This window comes from Cyrtonyx montezumae, unplaced genomic scaffold, assembly GCF_038088225.1.
Source record: "Cyrtonyx montezumae isolate F1298 unplaced genomic scaffold, pur_monq_1.0 scaffold_13, whole genome shotgun sequence".
Taxonomy (NCBI): Eukaryota; Metazoa; Chordata; class Aves; order Galliformes; family Odontophoridae; genus Cyrtonyx; species Cyrtonyx montezumae.
This window is the reverse complement of record NW_027071859.1, coordinates 11,698,541-11,713,735: the sequence shown is the minus strand read 5'-3', so window position 1 is coordinate 11,713,735 and position 15,195 is coordinate 11,698,541. Positions and strand designations below refer to the sequence as shown.

The 15,195-nt window shown below is 36.6% G+C and overlaps 1 protein-coding gene across 1 annotated transcript in view; it reads right to left on the bottom strand.

Annotated features, from left to right (window-relative positions):
- The window catches only part of NBAS (NBAS subunit of NRZ tethering complex), a 156,911-nt gene that overhangs the window by 69,273 nt on the left and 72,443 nt on the right, over positions 1-15,195 (bottom strand). Inside the window, exons 39-40 of the mRNA XM_065730695.1 lie at positions 13,348-13,424; positions 12,701-12,838 (exon numbers count right to left, since the gene is read on the bottom strand). Coding sequence (XP_065586767.1) covers positions 12,701-12,838; positions 13,348-13,424 — 215 coding nt within the window. The remainder of the gene's footprint in view (positions 1-12,700; positions 12,839-13,347; positions 13,425-15,195) is intronic.

Here is a 15,195-nt window from a genome sequence, read left to right as displayed (position 1 = left end):
ATCTCTCAATTACAAACACCACAAATAAATGTACGCATAGTAGCAGTTGTACCTCAAAAGTAAAAGTGGAAACAACGCTCCAGTTTTTTTTCTTTTTTGCCAATTTTCAGATCTACTTTTATTCTGTAGAACTGATTAAAGGAATAGCAATATTTTAAATACTGAGCATTGATACTAAGTGCAACAGGACCTACAAATTATAGACATGTTGCTTTATTTCATTTACTTTGTACATTAAAAAACGAAAGCTTCAAGTAATTAAACATTGATCATCATTGTTAGGGCTGTCTTTGTTTACCGAGTAACTTTTATCACAAGTAAAATTTAGTTTGCTGCCTTAGAAATCTAAAGCCCACATTAGAACATAAACCAAATACAGTACACATGTTGGAAATAGAAAAATAACACACAAACAGCTTCTGATCACCTCAAAATCTGTGCAGTGGCTACATCTATGTGCTCTCACCAGAGCAAAGCTGTGTCTGACTCAGCACCCTCAACTCCACTCTTCCACAAGGCTACCAGCAGCACAGCTTATAATAGCTCATTATAAACCAACCTGCAATGCCCATGAGGCAGCACTGCCACTTCTGTACTGCACCCACTACAGGGTCACCAGACCTAATTCTGAACCTTGATGTTTCACAGCCATCAGCCACCAGGAGAACACTAACTGTAGTTGCAACATTTCCTAAAGAAAAAAACGATTCTACCACTGCAGATCATAAAAATTGTGAATTTATGGGACAAATATACTTTGCATTTATTATTACAGAATGATTCTGTTATTAAACTTATGAGCATACAGCGCACAGTCGGATGCATGAAACCTTGAGGCATGCCTGAACTCTTGTGCAGCTTGCTTGTCATTCTAAATTGATTTTATATATATACTTTTTTCAAGTCTTAGCTGACAGGCTGCTCACCGAGTCATAATAAATGCTACCGGGCATCCTTTTTCTTCTTCAGATGATGTTTTTCTGAAGCCTACTAAACATTGCAAACTCCTTGATTTTATAAACAACATCAATAGTTCTTTCAAGGTTGTTTAGTAGACTGGTAACAAAATAATAAGCCCTCAGAAAAGAGACAGACAAGCAGAGAAGTGAGTCCATAATACAATTATATTGGTTGGAAACCAACGAACTGCTTATTATATACCCCAATATCTAATTTTACATAAGCTACAAATTAGAGCATTGAAGACATGCAAAAATCAGAGCAAGATGAAGAAACGTTTAATATGATTGCCCAAATTCTCTGTACTGTCTTCTAAGAAAGGCAGGTGTCTCTGACTCCTCTGCAGTTAAGTTTGGTTCTCTTTAGCTACATTTCCTCTCTCTCCATTAAGAAAAGTAGAATCCAGCATCAGCATTCTTCTCCCAGTGCGCAGCATAATGGATTATTCATGAAGAACACAAAGATAATCTTGAAAAATATTTTCAATCAAGTACATCAGAACAATTCCTTCAGAAATATTTTCTAGTAAGTTTTATGCCCAGTGAAGTTTTTACGGTGACATTTAACTTGTGAATTCACAACATGAACTTAAAAATAATACTAAGGCAGATTCAAACCTGTTTACTTTTGGTCCATCTTCATCACACTGGCCACTCACAGACTTTAAATTTGAAATACTTTTTCTAAAGGAAAATCCTATCACTTGACTTTCAAACATAGTATTCTGACCTCGTTGTCACTCTCTCATCTGATGTCTATCGTTGATGCCAACATACATTCTGCTTTTGTTACGTTTTCCTGAAAACATCTTCATGCTGTCTTTGACACTGCCTACTTATGCTTCAAAGGAACACCTTAAGGTTATTTAATCAGCTTAATTATTTTCATGCTGATACTTCCACCTAATTGTACCTACAAAGAGGTAATAAGGCTGTTAAGACTGCTTTTCTATCAAAGTGAACTATGTCTTTTCACTATTTTTCTCATCTAAACCTCTTGATCATTTCAATATCAAGTTGCAACAAAAACACCGAATCAAAGAGCACTTCATGACACAGCAGCACCAAAAACAAATAACAAATTCTTACCCTGTATGAACTGCCTTATACATTTATGTATGTGTAAGGCAAAACAGCGCAACACACTCCTCAGTCTGAGATGAAAGTGCAAAATCTAACAGCTGTTAAGTTAAATTACATCCAAGGAAGCACAGAAGATTTTGCTGTTCTCTAATTGCAATCCATTACTAAGCATTGTATTGAACTCTTCACCACCAGAAATCTTTCAATCAAGAGTTGTTCCCTTCCACCCCTTACAATATTCATCTCTCAGAAAAACAAATTAAGATAAATTCCACAGCCACTTCATATAACAGCCTATACTGAGATCTGCTGCAAAGTTCTTGAGTGCTTTTTTTTAATTCCATGAAAACTAACTTTCCCAAGTTGCAGTTTCTTGCAACTTCTGGAATCACAGTTTTTCTTCTGTCAGATATGTCATCTCTTTCAGTTTTTAACTTTTTGTTAAATAATGTTGCTTGCACAGCAGTTAGGCATTCAACACAATCTCTTAGTCATAGAGAAAACAAAGATGTGAAGTGTTCAGCAGTATCAATGCATAGGAACTAGCAATTTTAAGTATTCATTCTTAAACATTTTTTTCCCCACATATTTTTCAAGTGATGTCGAAAATACTTCTATACCCATTAGATACCTAGTTCAATAAGATATTATGTTATATGGGGTTTTTGTGCCAAGGTATTGGTAGTAGGGGGCTGCAGTTGTGGCCTCTGTGAGCAGAACCCAGCACTTCCCCATGCTGGCTCCAGCTGTTCCAACAGGGACCAGCTCTCCTGGGAAGAGCTGAGCCACAAGCAATGCTGGCTGTGCTCTGAGACAGCACGTTTAAGAAAGGAAAAAAAAAAAGAGCTGCTGCGAAACAGCAGCTAGGAGAGAGGAGTGTGAAAATTTAAGAGAAACAGATACCTCTACAGATAGCAAGGACAGTGCAGAAGAGCAGGCAGCACACAAACTTCAGAGCAGCAATTCCCTGCAGCCCAGCAGAGGTCCATGGCAGAGCAGTGGCTGTGGCATGAAGGACCCACATGGAACTCCCCATAGGAGCAGCCCTAGACTGGAGCTGCAGCCTGTAGAACGAGCCAGTGGTGGTGGTACAGGAGAGCTGGGGGAGTTGCCACCTGCAAGGACCTCTGGAGCAGTGCTTGAAGGGTGGGCACTGTGGTACAGAGCTGTGTCGAAGCAGTTCGTGGAGAGGTGCAGCCTGTGGTAAGCACACGGGATCGGATTGGAAAGGACAGCATCCCATGGGAAAGACCCATGTGCAGCAGGAGCAGAGACCCTCCTGCACCACTAGAGGGAGGAGGTAAAAGAGGATGAGAGAGGGGAAGGTGTTTCTAGATTGCCTTTAATTCTCACTGCTCTGGTCTGTCAGCAAAAGGCAATAAATTACATACTTTTTCCCTGTGCCAAATGTGCTTTTCCTATTATGATAAAGGATGAGTGATCACGCTGCCCTTATCTCAGCCCATGAGTTCACTCCATAATTTCTTCACAATATTCTGAGGACGGGTAGGGAGAGAGAAGCATGGCAGTGTTTAGCTACCTACTAGTGTTAAACCACCACAGATGTTTGTTCTAACACTAATACAGAAAGATCATTACAGCCTTGCTGACAACATTCAAAGAAGCCTTAAAAGTTTTAAAATGAAAAGGCCATAATAACCAGCTTGTAACAGTAGCTGGTCAGAAACAAAATCAGCAAAACTGGCATAAGCACTGTTACTGCAGCATTCACGGGGTTTACAAATTCTCCTTCTTAAAATGTTGACAGGCATGTCTTAAAAAACAAGCATCAAAAAATAAACGCACTACGGCAGTTTACATAAATACAAATGAACTTTAACAGGCCAGACAGATAAAAAGCCACATCTGACTTTTCTCTAATGATAACTACTGAAAAATCCTCTGCTACACTTCTCTCCATTGGCTTTTCAGATTCCTTGGATACTTGACGGTTGTGTCTAGATATCCAAATCCCTGATTTGTCAATCAGATCTCCTATAGTACCTCCAGATATTTGAACACAGCTCAATCAGGACAGACATTTTATGTATGAATACAGAAGCAAATACGCAGTTCTCAGTGAAGCCACTAGAGCTGACCTGAACATACTAGATCTTTAGCTTGTGAGGCTTTAGTGGAGTTCCCAGGGGAAATTTCCACCATGAAGGACCTACTCATGCATTTTACTTATCAGTTGGGCTTGTGCTACATTTTGTGCTTCAAAGATGCAAACCTATCCAGCACAGACTTTACTTAGGAATTAAAAAATAGAAAGAAAACAAGATAAGGTTAAAAAAAGAACCCATCAGTTCAGCACAGACCTATTTTAATAGCAAGCTGTTACATGCAATTTAATCTGCACAGACCAGAAGTTCCTGTCAACACTGCACTAGCTGTTACCAGTAAGCCTCAAGTAGGCATCAGGGTGCACCTGACCAGATGTTTTAAAGCAGCATTATTTTATCACATGCCGGGAGTCACATCTGCATGCCGTCATGGTGTTACAAAATAATTTCTTTTTTAAAAGGATGAGATGTTTCGATCTTGGAATTTCTTCACCATGATCCCTACAATAATCTTCAACTACTCTGTTGTTTTTGTGGGTTTTTTCCCCCCTTTTCTTTCCCTTTACAATGCTTCAGTCAGCCATACACATTAGAAAAAGAATGTGAATGTGTGAAAATTGTGGAAAAAATGATAATAGAAAGACAGTTTTAGCGTAAGTGCATCATTAGTATAATTAGATCATTATACTTAGCCTGTTTACTTATTTTAAAGCCAGCAATCTTTCAAACTGCTTTAAAAAGGAGTATTACTCTTTTGGTTTTGTTTTTAATGTAAATGATGTTCAGATTGTAATAGAGAAATGATAGGAACACTGATCAGAAAAGATGCCAAGATCACCTAAGCTAATCTGCTCATAATCACCACAGGTCCAGGACAGTCATATTTTTCTGGATTAATGTAATGATGAAAAGGTAATGATCAAAAGCTGCAGCCACAGTGAGCCACAGGACTCCAAAAGGAAAGACAGAATGCGTTAGTTGTGCTGAATCCTTGTAGTACTAGTTTGTTTCAAAACATTTTACATTATCTGAAGAAAAAGATCATGCTTCAGATGAATACATACACCAAGCAAAACCCTAATGGTTAGTAAATCTAGAAGATCGTGTGCATGAGCAAAACGAGAGACACCAGAGGGCAAGATGTAGAATTCCTGCTACAAAGATGGACTCTGATCACCATCCTGCCTCTGGCTGTTGCCTATCTGCAACACTTCTAAGACAACCACAGCACTGGAAAGCAGGGCTGTTTCAAGGAGAGGGGAATTCTCCCTGATCTTCTAAGCAATTGCCATCGATACTTGTAGCAAGACCCTGAACATGCTATAAATCTGATGCAAACAAATATAAAAGAGAAAAAAGTAACAAAAAGTTAGTTTTCTTCTGAAGCAGTGAAGCTTAAAGAAAAAACAAAAGGCATATAGGAAAGAAATAGTTTATGTTTGCCTGCTTACTAAGAAGTAAAATACATCCCTCCATAGGATGTCTTCATTACTTATATCAGTGACATTTGTCCTCAACCAAGCCTGCTACCCTGTGACCCAAGAACATACAATCTTAACTGCAGCATCAAATTATTAATTTGGGGTGGCCTGTTTTTTTTTTATCATGGCTGAATATTATAATACCTGTGGGGAAACTATCTAGATCTTACAAGAACTAAAGGCTCTCCAAGATGTTGGTATGAGTAAAGATGTGAGGGAAGTGGAATCCCAGAAAACATTTCTGCAAGCAGCTCCTTGAGAAGAGATTGAATAGAAAGAAATGAGTTAAGCTATTTCCCTTGAATTAAGAATCAGACATTGCTAGCACATAATCTGCTACTTTTATTTCTTTTTTTCAGAAGCTATACTGAAAATGATATTATAGTTGGACTAAGCAGTACAAAAAAAAATTAAAAGGAATTATATTCTCCAAATTATTGTCTTTGTTTCCAGATGTAGCAAAATTAAAGGCTAGAATTGTCAGAAAAAAAATAAAAGGCAGTTACAAGTATTGTTTCATGTATACATTCTTTCGAAGGTCAAAACAGTTATCTGTGTCAAAATGAACCCATACAGACAAGCAGGGTAACTGTGGCAACATCCTGTAAGTATATGCACATCACTATAATTTTCAATTTTCTCTAAATATTTTTTATGATGAAATCCTAGCAACAAAATCTGTCCACACAAGTACCTCCTCAAGATCTTTTAACAGCCAGCAACAGGCAAAGCAATGACAACAAATTGGTTATCAAATTCAAACAAAATCCCTAAGTTAAACCAGCAGTTTCGTACAAACAAACTAGTATTGCTGCAGATGGAAATAAATAAATTAATTAATTAAAGAGGCCATGGTTGGTAATAAAATATAAGAATAATGTTTGGAGTTGTCAAGGCAGTTGCTTCCACAGTAATGTTAAATCACTTGTGTCTGAGTAGTTGAACAAATTGCTCTAGAGCTGTTTTAAATGGGTTTTTTTTTGCTTTGTTTTCAATCAGCTCTGCCAGCAAGAGAGAGAAATAATCTGTCCCAAGAGAAAACATTTTGATAGTTTTTCTTCTCTCACGTTCTCTTGCAAACTCTCTCTTATTGGGTTGGATATTGATAAGTTAGACTTAAGCAGAAAAGACTCATCTTGTTGTTTCACCTGAACATTGCTCTAGTGGAACTAACCCATGATAAATGAAAGGTTAAAATGTCAAATGATAGAACACCTATAAAAAATGAAAATTACTATATAGTTTTGAGTGAAGTGCCTACTAAATTCATATTGCATAATCAATTTTCCACTTGCAGTCAGCATTACTCTCACTAAACAACATCTCAATTTTGGCAATTATCCCAATCTTTTGTCCATCTCCCTTTTCTCTAAAAAAATCACTGTCTTTAGTTTCAGAATAAAATACATTATGAATGTTCTTTTTGAACACATCTTAACTCTTACTCTATAAGGCAGCAGCTTTAGCAATATGCAGACTATGGAATAACAACATTCCTAAGGTAAAACTTGAGTACAACATGATAACTGTTTTAGTTTCTTACACAGAGCATGGTATTCATTTAATTTGCAGTTTCTTGATTGTATGCATGCAAATATTTCTATCTCGCTAATTTAAAGCTTGAAAAATAAATACTTCATGAGCTACATGGCAGAACAAAGCACTCATTTTTCTCAATGAATTTCTCAGCAACCATCTTCTTTTACCGCGCCATTTTCCTGGAAATCTTCTTAGGCTAAAAATATCCCAGCTAAACCAACATTTATCCTCAACTCTAAAATAAAACAAGAAAACAGAGACAGAAAAGCCAACTTCTTATTCAAGAATTCTAGTCTGTTTGCAAATTGATCAGTGTTACTCACATAGATAACACCTATGAATAACATTTTGTTTAATTATTTTGTGTTCTAAACCAAAGAAAATTTCAAACAGGCTGCTTGCAAAAAATTAACATCGTTCACAGCTCTACATTAACTTGTAAATACTGAAGTACTCTCATATTTGAAGTGGAAAAAGACAAACCCTTTAGTTCATTCAGACACCTGTGTCCAGCTGTTGGTCATAATTCATAAGAGATTATTTCATAAAATTGAATAAGTTTTTAAAAAGATGGTTCTTAAAGCAAACTTTACCATACCATCACCTGAAGAAGAAAGTAACACAGAAGATAAAACCAACTCACAAACCAAAGACCATTTCAAAGTGCTGTTGGTCACCTTTATACTCTTCCCCAGGGAGAAACAAAATCGCTTGCAAGAAATAAAACAGCAGTTAACCCAACTATTTTGCACAAAAATCCATAAACAAGTCTCCAGAGGAACACAAGCAAGCTACACCTCAAGCCTCTGCCAAATGCAAGGTTTGAAGATCATCTTTTCTAAAAGTATTTCTGAATAGCTGGCTCAAGAATAACATTTCCTCTCCTCTCAGCAATATTTAACTGCGCAGTTTGTGTAACTCTCACAAAATAAAAATGGGAAGTAATGCAATACTCTCTTTTTAAGTGCAATTCATACAAATGAAAGAAAACCAGGGGGGGGGAAAAAGCTATTATAAAAAAAAAATTTTGAGTGGCCTAAATATTATTTGGTCCTATCTAAGCAAGATGATTCTTTGCAGTGTTGTGTGTGCTTGGTGTAGGGAGCCTGCTTTGGCAGGGGGGTTGGACTAGATGATCTCTAGAGGTCCCTTCCAACCCCTACAATTCTGTAATTCTGTGTTATGGAGACAAAAAAAAAAAATGAGGATATGCAAAATGCTGGCTTCTCTGTATCAGATATTTGTCAAACAAAGGTACATCATTGTCATTCTCTGCAGTATCACTAATTGCTGGGATGATACCAGATGTTCAGAAAACCTCCACGGGAACTGCTAGTTCAGAATAACTTAAGTTTTAAGCCTTAGAATGCAATAGAATTCAGTGAGCTTAGAAATTCTTTTTGTATTTTTTTCCTTTTTCTTGTTTTCTTAGTGATGTATCAACAAAAACAACAGAAAAACTAAAGAAGGATGAAAAATCAAAGAGGAAATTAAGAAGACTAGGAAAAGAACCTGAAAGTATCTTATAATGCTTGAGCTGATAGCAGCAAGTTCTGAAAAGTAGCTCAAAATCAGGAGATCAGCTACAGAATTGGCATTTGGTGACGTATAGAAAGGAGCATTCATAGATAAGTCCATAGCAGAGCAAATCTATGAGCTAGCACGTCACTGTAATCAGTTGGCATGCACCCTTGAGTTCCTGAGAAACACAAATCTGATATTACATTAATAAACAGGTTAAGTTTCATGAATACTGGTTTGTAAGCACTGTGCCAGAATACACAGATGAAAAATGGACTTGAAGAGGGCTGTTACAGTGACAACAGATCACCAAGTCTTAACTTCCACCTCTGGTAAGATGACAGCTTCTATAATAAAGAATAAGGCTGCTGAGCACATGCATAAATTAGGGGGAAAGAATCAGTATGGCCTCTGTATAAATTCACCTCCCAGCTGCACAACAGTGTCATGTAGTACAGTTTAAAGCCACAAGACCTGATACAACATAAGTTTATACATCTACTAGCTCATAAGATCTGCTTCTCTCTCTCCACAATATACACAGAGAGTCTTAACAAAAACAGTAACATAAGGATCAGGATGGGAGTTCCTCTTCTCTGACTTAATGTAAGTCCATCTATAATTAAAAGATTCATCTTATATAAACAAGTGATAGAACTATCTTGGGGCCAGGTCAAGCCTGAAGAATGTACTCCTATAAGGTGAATACATACTTATAAGTTCATAAGTTCATAAGGTTGGAAAGGACCTATAAGATCATCTAGTCCAACCATCCTCCTATCACTATCTCTACCCAACTACTAAATTAAATCCTTTAGCACCTCATCTAAACGCTTCTTGAACAGCGCTAGGGACGGTGCCTCAACCACCTCCCTAGGCAGGCCATTCCAGTGCCTGACCACTCTTTCAGAAAAGAAATGCTTCCTCAGGTCTAATCTAAATCTTCCCCGGTGAAGATTATATATATTATATGTATTCAGTTCCAAGTTTAAAGCACTCACCTTTTGACCTTGCTTTCATTAATGAAAAAAAAGAAAAAAACAACAAATACAGCACATATCAACATGCTATAACATAAAACCACTCCACATGCTGAATGATCTTATGGAAAATAATAGAGAATAAATCACACGTGACACATTTGTCACAGCCACTCATTGCACTTAAAGGCTATACATGTCTCTGTACTGACAGCAGTATGGAGAGCCTAAATACAGAAGCAACAGTCTGACAATGACGGGGAAAAAAAGAAAATAAAAGAGAAATAGAAGACAACTAAAGTACACAATAGTTGTTATACAAACAGGAAGATAAATAAACTTTGCAGACACTGAATTTGTGAGATGAAACAGAGCTAATTCTGCCTCTTACAGAGAATTGGATAGAGGCTTGCTTAACCACCAAGCAACAGAAAAAGGTAGCAGGTTAAGTGTATGGAGCACAAGTCCTTTCACATTGTAACTAAAAAAAAAAAAAAAAAAAAAAAAAAGTCAAGTTAAATTTGACTCCTTAATTCTGGAACAGAAGTCCCAGCTTCTTTACCAACTGTAATGTGCCTCAGAAGAATAACTACAAAGAATCACTGAGGTTACTGTTTTGACATTTCTAGCTGCAATGAGCAAAAATAATAATAATAAAAAAAGGAATGAAAATAGCAGGTAAGGGAATAAAACAAATATTTAAGAATTTTCTGCTAAGTTTATCTTTCCCCGTCTTCTATTAATTGCACAATTCTCCTTCCTCTCTGTGATTTAGCAGTATTTGTCAGAATTGTTGCTTGATGCTCTAAGAAAAAACCTAGCCATCCCCCTATATCAGTAAAATACTCTTCTCCCAAACCACTGAAATAGTTCAGTATTAAATTATTAGCATGGAGACAAGAACATAATAGATCAGTTAACCTTAGGGTAATTAAATTTTATACTCCTTTTTAGAGAAAACAAATCCCCATACATGTGTATTCTGGTCACTTATCAGACCATCAGGAAAAGACAAATGAGGAGATAAACTGTTAATAGAAATTAAATTATCCAGTGAATTTATTTCTGAACTCCACAACTTTTCATCATGAGTGGGAAGTAGCGAACAGAGATCAGAAGAGCAGTTGGAAGGAATGCTGAACAAATCACATGCAGCTTATGACATCAAGAAGCTACAGATACAGTGGGACAGCTCACGTGGCTGAAGTGCTACAATGGATGGAAACTACATCTTCACAAAAGACAGAACAGAAAGCTATATTTGACAAAGCTGCTTAAATATACAGTCTTCCTGTTGAAGGGTTGATAGAGAAAAACATGGGTCATGATTAAAGGAAATCTAGAAAAAAAAAGCAACACTGAAGTAGATTGAGTGTTACAGACCACTTGAAAGAGAAGAGATTAATTGCAAAGAGAAGAGAATCCTTCAAAGAACTGTAAAATCAAGAGTCTTGGTTCCTACAGAAAACTCTCCCTAAAATCTGCTGGAAAGGCAAGAAGGCAGAATAAAACAATCCAGATTTCTGGAACGTCAGGTACAGATGAATAAAAACCACTGCAGAATGTGGTATTAAATATCAGATTTTGGTACTGGGACCAGAACGCAGGAATTTCAAAGGAATAAAGGAAGGCTAACAGCAAAATAAAGATGCTGGACTTCAGGATGTTAGACTTTGCTTCTAAAAGTAACCTCCCTCCCATACAATCCCACCTGTCAGCTTTCTAAAATCACTGTAGAGGCCAAGGTGAGCTGGATCATCTTAGAATTACAGAATAATCCAGAGACAACTCTCTCAACGCACACACAGAAAGTAGGTCCAGGAGCAGCTTTAGTTAGACATAGCAACTTGTAACTAACAAAGGAAGAGAAAGATTACAGAACTACCTTACAGAAATGTAATTTTGAAAGGATAGAATTATGTAGAAATACTGCCTAGAGACAATGGGCTGGAATTAGGAAGTCAGCTGACGTCAGAATTTTGAATGGATATCAAGAATAAGAAGGGTTTCTATAGTTACACCAGCAGCAAAATGAACACTGGAAATTTTGGGTCTGTTCCGTACTCTCTTTTGCCTGATTTTCGCTGTCAAGGTATCCCAGATTTCTGGGCCTAGAAGCTCCACTAGGGAGAGAAAAGTATTATTCATCATAGAAAAGACCAGAGTTAAGGATTGCTTAACTAAGCTAGGCATAATCAGCTTAGGGGACAAAACAGTGCATCCAAAGGTTCTAAAGGAGCAAGCCATCATCACTGCCAGTGTCTCCTCTACCATAACAGTAATAAAGAGAGTGAGCCTTGAGGCTGTGCAAGAACTGTTCAGCATCAGCTAAAACACTGCTTTGTTGTCAACACATAGCCACATATGCAAAGCACAGGAACATTAAGGACTGTTATGAAGAAAATCAACTCCATTCCAGTCAGACTAAGAAACCCGGGTCTTAGAAGCTTTTGTATGTCACCTCTCACATTTAGTTCCTTTGCCTTTTATTAAAGATGCTGTGTGTTGGTGAATAACAAGCTGAACCATGCTGTTTCAAAACCAAGAAGGAAATTAACAACTTCATCAATGGATAAGGATGAATTCTCAGGACACCAACTGTGAGCTAAAATACAGAACACCACACCTCAAGAAAGGCCACGGAAGACTCTTCAATAGTGCTGTTCTTGCTTTAAACGGGCACCTTACTCATCCTAGGAAGTTCTGTATCAGTAACAGATACAGTTTATCTGTTAATCAGTACTGCAAGAAGCAAGAATTGCAGTATTGCAAGAACAGAAAATGCACATTATTGTTCAACACTTACAAGCAACACTGCAGATAGCTAGTGCTACTACCTATAAATGGCACGTGATGCTGTGATTCAGGAACACTTAATATATTCTTCCAGAATTTCTTGAGTGCTTGTCTGTTTACAGTACTGTGGAACAAATGTTATGCATAACTTAGTAGGCTGTTGACAGTGCAAGTCAGATCTGTTCCTTAACAGGCTTAACTCATGTAACTGGCTAGTTAAATAGCTTTAAAGCTGCACATGAATGAATATGGTTTTAAAAAGAAAAAGTACCAACCCTGTAGAGAGGGTGGCACTTGTCCTTGAAGCATGGTGCCAAACGAGCATAGATCTGCAGGCTATAGTAATAACTTGCCAGCTGGAGAGATACTGCAGAATGCAATTGCTTTTCAAAGCATTTGTTGGCATCTATCACCTAGGAGAAAGAAAGCATTAATTTAGATGAAAAAATGAGCAAGTGTACAATGTTAAGTGCACAAACTTTCTAAAAGCTGTTTGCTGTGATTTAGAAATAACTCCGACTATGTTTTTCTGGAACAGAAATCAACAGCTTTTCCATGCTACAGAAAGATAATTCTATACTAATATGTTTTTCTCTCCTGCACAAACACCTAATCAAAATGACTGCCAAACGATGGCTTTGCTTATTCTTATACCATAAAGTTATTACTCGTATTTCTTAGCCACATTGGAACTGTCAGTCAGGTGGCTTACTGACAAACATGCTATTTCATCACTGTCATGCTCATAACCTTGTCCAATAGCATTTGTACATGCAGAGTCTCCTTAAATGAATATTTTGGACAGATGCATTAATTTATTTGAATTCAAAGACAAATTTTAAAACTCTACAGAAATTACGTTTTCTTACAGAATTCTGACGTCCTTTGAAAAACATACATAAAAAAATCCATATCAACATACCTGTGGCAGCGCAAGTAGATAGGCAAGAGCCAGGGCCAGATCATTTGGTAAAGCATCACTTGCCAGTTGTAACAGAACTGCAAGATACGTGGAATGGAAATGATGCCTTGATTAGTGACCCATTCAGCCTCGACAGTTAGCAGGTAAAATGGTTTCCGCTTAACTTTATTTTATTAGGCACAAGCTTGAAGCACTTTATACATACTTAATTAAACACTAATCAATGCAATCCAGAAACAGATAATATGTAATCAAGCTGCAGCAGTTTTACCTTGACTTCCCAACAAAGTGTTCCATGCATTAACCAAACAAGAACGAAACATTATAGTAACAGATGTTAAACAAAGCCACTGAAAGATCGTCTGTACTTATATTTAATGCAAGTAAATATGTTTCTTGTAAAGTCAATGCAGTAAAATAATGTTGCAAATGTTACAAGATACCAACTAGAGGAACTGCACAAAATGTCTTCTCTTCAAGCATGAGCTCAAATTCGCCTATCACAAAGCATAACATGACATTTCAAAAACATCCATCTTGAAATAAAAAGTAAAAACCAAAAAGTGGCAATTTTTCTTAAAGATCAGTAAAATTAAACAAAAATAACATGCAAGGAAATTTCCTGAAACATTATAGTAAGAAACAAGTTGATCTAGATTAAACATATTGTAAAGAGTTGGAAAAAAAACAACAATCACTAAACTGTCTAATAGACAACTATACCTAAAACACACTATTCAACTAAGAAGTTACCAATAAACTATAGTTAAAGCTGGCTACAATTAGGTCATTAAGTAAACAGCATACAGATAATTAAAAGAAAACTTTCCTTAATTAAATACTAGAATTTAACAAATTCTAAAGCTAAGATTAGAAAGTAGCTGAGAAAAGTGGAAAGATGGAAAAACTAAGATCTTCATACTTAAGCAGACACCATAAGTCTTCCATCTGTTTTTCACTTCTAGTTTTCTGCTATTATGGAAAGAGCAAAAACAAAACAAAAGAAAAACTCCTACATCTAAAGAAAAATAGAATACAGTGATTCAAGATAGGTTAACTAGCAGTCTTCCAGGATATTTACATTTCAATACAAGGACAAGGAGAGAAGGAAAAAAAGGAAAAATTTAACTAACACATACACACGTGCACACACACCCTCAGAACCTCTCACACACACGAAACCCTCTGAACAACCTCCTAGGCTCCTGCCACACATTGGAAACAAAAGTTTAAGCACAAGGACATAGTAGAAATGAATACAAACAATAATACTTTTTCTAATTGCAATGATTCTGATCATTAAAAAAAAGTAACTTCCAATAAAACTGACAAAAAATTATCTACTTTCCTTACATCATAAATCCTCAGCTTCTTTTTTTATTTAAAAATAGAAACCATTATATTTTCCTTTATACAAAAAGGAGAACTAAGGTGGCACAGATACAGTGTAAGTGCCCACGATTTGATGATTAATAATAAGCTTGCTCCTTTATGCACATTTTCTTTTGTACCAAAGTGAAGTGACACTGTGGTTGCTACGAAAGATTCAACAATTACAAAACAATGATTTTGATGATAACTTAATATTTCCTACTCCCAAAACTGCACAGAAGTTATTAATTCCAGAAGGAACTTCAAAACTTTAAGAAAACTTAGATTAGAAATTGCTTAAGGAATTGTAAGTATAATAGGAAAAAGATATATTCCAGTCAGTAGAACCCCTCTTTCAGTGACACAGTTCCGTGCTTATTTTAAAAAAGCTTCAAATGCCTATATTCCCACATTGTGTAAACTAGTCTTAATGCTTGCTGGCAAGCACACAGCTCCCCTAAAAGAATTCTTTGTTCT